This window comes from Elephantulus edwardii, unplaced genomic scaffold (assembly GCF_000299155.1).
Source record: "Elephantulus edwardii isolate Elephantulus edwardi_28Jun2011 unplaced genomic scaffold, EleEdw1.0 scaffold00153, whole genome shotgun sequence".
Classification (NCBI taxonomy): domain Eukaryota; kingdom Metazoa; phylum Chordata; class Mammalia; order Macroscelidea; family Macroscelididae; genus Elephantulus; species Elephantulus edwardii.
In genome coordinates, this window is record NW_006399903.1 from 1,817,173 (window position 1) to 1,819,582 (window position 2,410).

Below are 2,410 nucleotides of genomic sequence, written 5' to 3' on the forward strand. Positions count from 1 at the left end.
AAAAAAAAAAGAGGAAGACCCTCAACCAGGTGGATTGACACCGTGCCTGCAGCAATGGGCTCAAGTGTGTGAGAGGTTGTAAGGACGGCACCGGACAGGACAGGGCTCAGATCTGTTGTCTACAGGGTCACTATGAGTCGTGCTGGACTCAATTGCACCTATCAGCAGCAACAACAATTCTATCGTACAGGATAGCTATGAGTTCAAACCAGCTCTCCAGAATCGAATAACAACAACTCTGTTCTGGGGCCTAATATCGTCATCTGGGCCATATCAGTGAATAAAGAGAAAAGGAACTTTGTCCTCCAGGAGTGTGTGTATACACACACACACACACATACATATGTTGTGTGTATACGTGTATCTATAAACAACAGCCCTGAGCCCTGTCCTATCCTGTGCCATCCTCACAATCTCTGACACACTTAAGCCCATTGCTGCAGTCACTGTGACAATGTCTCTCATTGAGGGTCTTTCTCTCTTTCGCTGACCTGTCACCTTTCTTGTAAGGTTTCCAGGGTTGTAATCTTTATGGAAAAGGGCTCCAGCAGTGCAATAGCTAAGTGTCTGTTTGCTAACTGAAAGGTTGACAGTTCAAATCCACCAGCAGCGCTCTACAGGAGATCTAAGATAAGCTTTAATAAAGATCATAATGTAGGAATCCTTTTGGGCAGTCTTACAGCCTTACAGGTTTGCTATGGGTACAAGAGGCCTTAAAAAGACAGAGCCAAAACAACAATCTTTATGAAAGCAGATGGCCAGGGTTTCTTTCTCTTGAAGCCATCTGAGTGGGTTTGAACTGGTAACCTTTTGGTTAGTAGCAAAGCACCGAACCACCATACCACCTGGACTCTTTCCAGCACCCAGAAGGTTCTCGAAAAATATTCAATGGACAAATGAACAAATAAAATATCTCACATGAATGTAATCTCTAAGTGAAGTAAAGGATATTATTGCATTGTTATAGCCAGAAAAAGAGAAGAAAAAAAACAACACCTTTGCAAAGAACTTTCCAGTAACTGCTAATCCTTTCCACACCTGTGTACAATATATTCTAATGCTAGAGTGACCTTTAATCAGGGTGAGAAACTCCTCATGCTTGACGCGGTTCCTCTGGATGTCGATCTTCAGGGTGAGCAACAAGGTAAACAGGAACTTGTGCTCCTCGTACAAGCCCCGGGCAGCATACTTATAAACCTCATAGGTCATGTGCTCAATGATATTAGCAATCCTCTTGCTTGTAATTGGGCTCTTGACAGACCTGGAGAAGAGGACATTTACATCAAGCTGATTCCACTGCCCTTTTCAATTGACTACCAAAAAAAATAACATCTTTCATGGAGAATAACTAACTTTGGAGGACCTATTCTTATTTTTGCACATCAAATGTAAGCCTCCTAAATCTAAAATGAGAAGCATTTGCTCAACGTGAAACAACAAAACAGACTTTTCCACACTGTCTAACTCGGTCTTTCCCACAGGGTAACAGCACTCACAAGGTGTTGGGGAATTTTCTTATTTAAGAGAAACAAGTAAAACCAAAGGAATCAGATCTCTCTTGACGCTGAAATGGGAGAGGTTCCTCTGAACACTGCATTGGAACATATGAGCAAAATAACTGTTTAAAAGGAGTATATTATTAGGCATTGTTTGCATGACAACAGTCCAGAATATGAGGTGTTTAGCAAGCAGACTAGGGTAAGGGAGAAGGGAGAAAACTGTGAAACAAATAATTTTTTTAAGAGGAAAGTGAACTGGGAGAGGGGGAGAAAAGGTGCAACAATGAATAAGTGAAAATCCAAGTTTTCTGTAAACTTTCATTAAACACAATAAAAAATTTAAAAAATAACAACTTGGAATTATTTATTAACATATTGGTAATGACACTAATCTCATGCTTTAAAAATGAAGGTAGGGAAAGATTGTGAAACAAAGGAAAGGGGAGTTGCAAACATAATGCCATCCTTCCAGCCCCCAGATAAAGAATTCAGCTGAGCTTTCAGGACGCAGACCTACCTGGCTAAGGAAAGGTCAAACAAACCAAGGAACTGGCGCAGTGAAGTCTGGTACATCTCATTAACCAGGCTCATCTCTGTGATGAGGAAGTAGAGGATGCTGCCTCGTGTCGCCACTGAAAGACAAAGAGCAGAGATCCTTGGACTATGAGAGTGGAAAACGAAACAGTCCACGCAAACAGACCAGCGCAAAGTCACAATGACAATAAGGCTTATTTGAGAGCCTTAGCAGTGACTATTTCCCAGCCATGGGAGCTCAGATCAACGAACTCTGATTCTTTCTTTTTTATTTTTTTTTTATTTTTATTATTTTTGTGTGAGTGTACCGTCAAATCAGATCTGACTGGTACAGGAGGAGATTGTCCCTCCTTCCCCGGCAGAGCATCTGGTGGATT

The 2,410-nt window shown here is 41.5% G+C and overlaps 1 protein-coding gene across 1 annotated transcript in view; it reads right to left on the minus strand.

Moving 5' to 3' along the window:
* The window catches only part of DNAH5 (dynein, axonemal, heavy chain 5), a 382,826-nt gene that overhangs the window by 72,318 nt on the left and 308,098 nt on the right, over positions 1 to 2,410 (minus strand). Inside the window, exons 67-68 of the mRNA XM_006895016.1 lie at positions 2,017 to 2,131; positions 1,071 to 1,261 (exon numbers count right to left, since the gene is read on the minus strand). Of these exons, the coding sequence (XP_006895078.1) occupies positions 1,071 to 1,261; positions 2,017 to 2,131 (306 nt within the window). The remainder of the gene's footprint in view (positions 1 to 1,070; positions 1,262 to 2,016; positions 2,132 to 2,410) is intronic.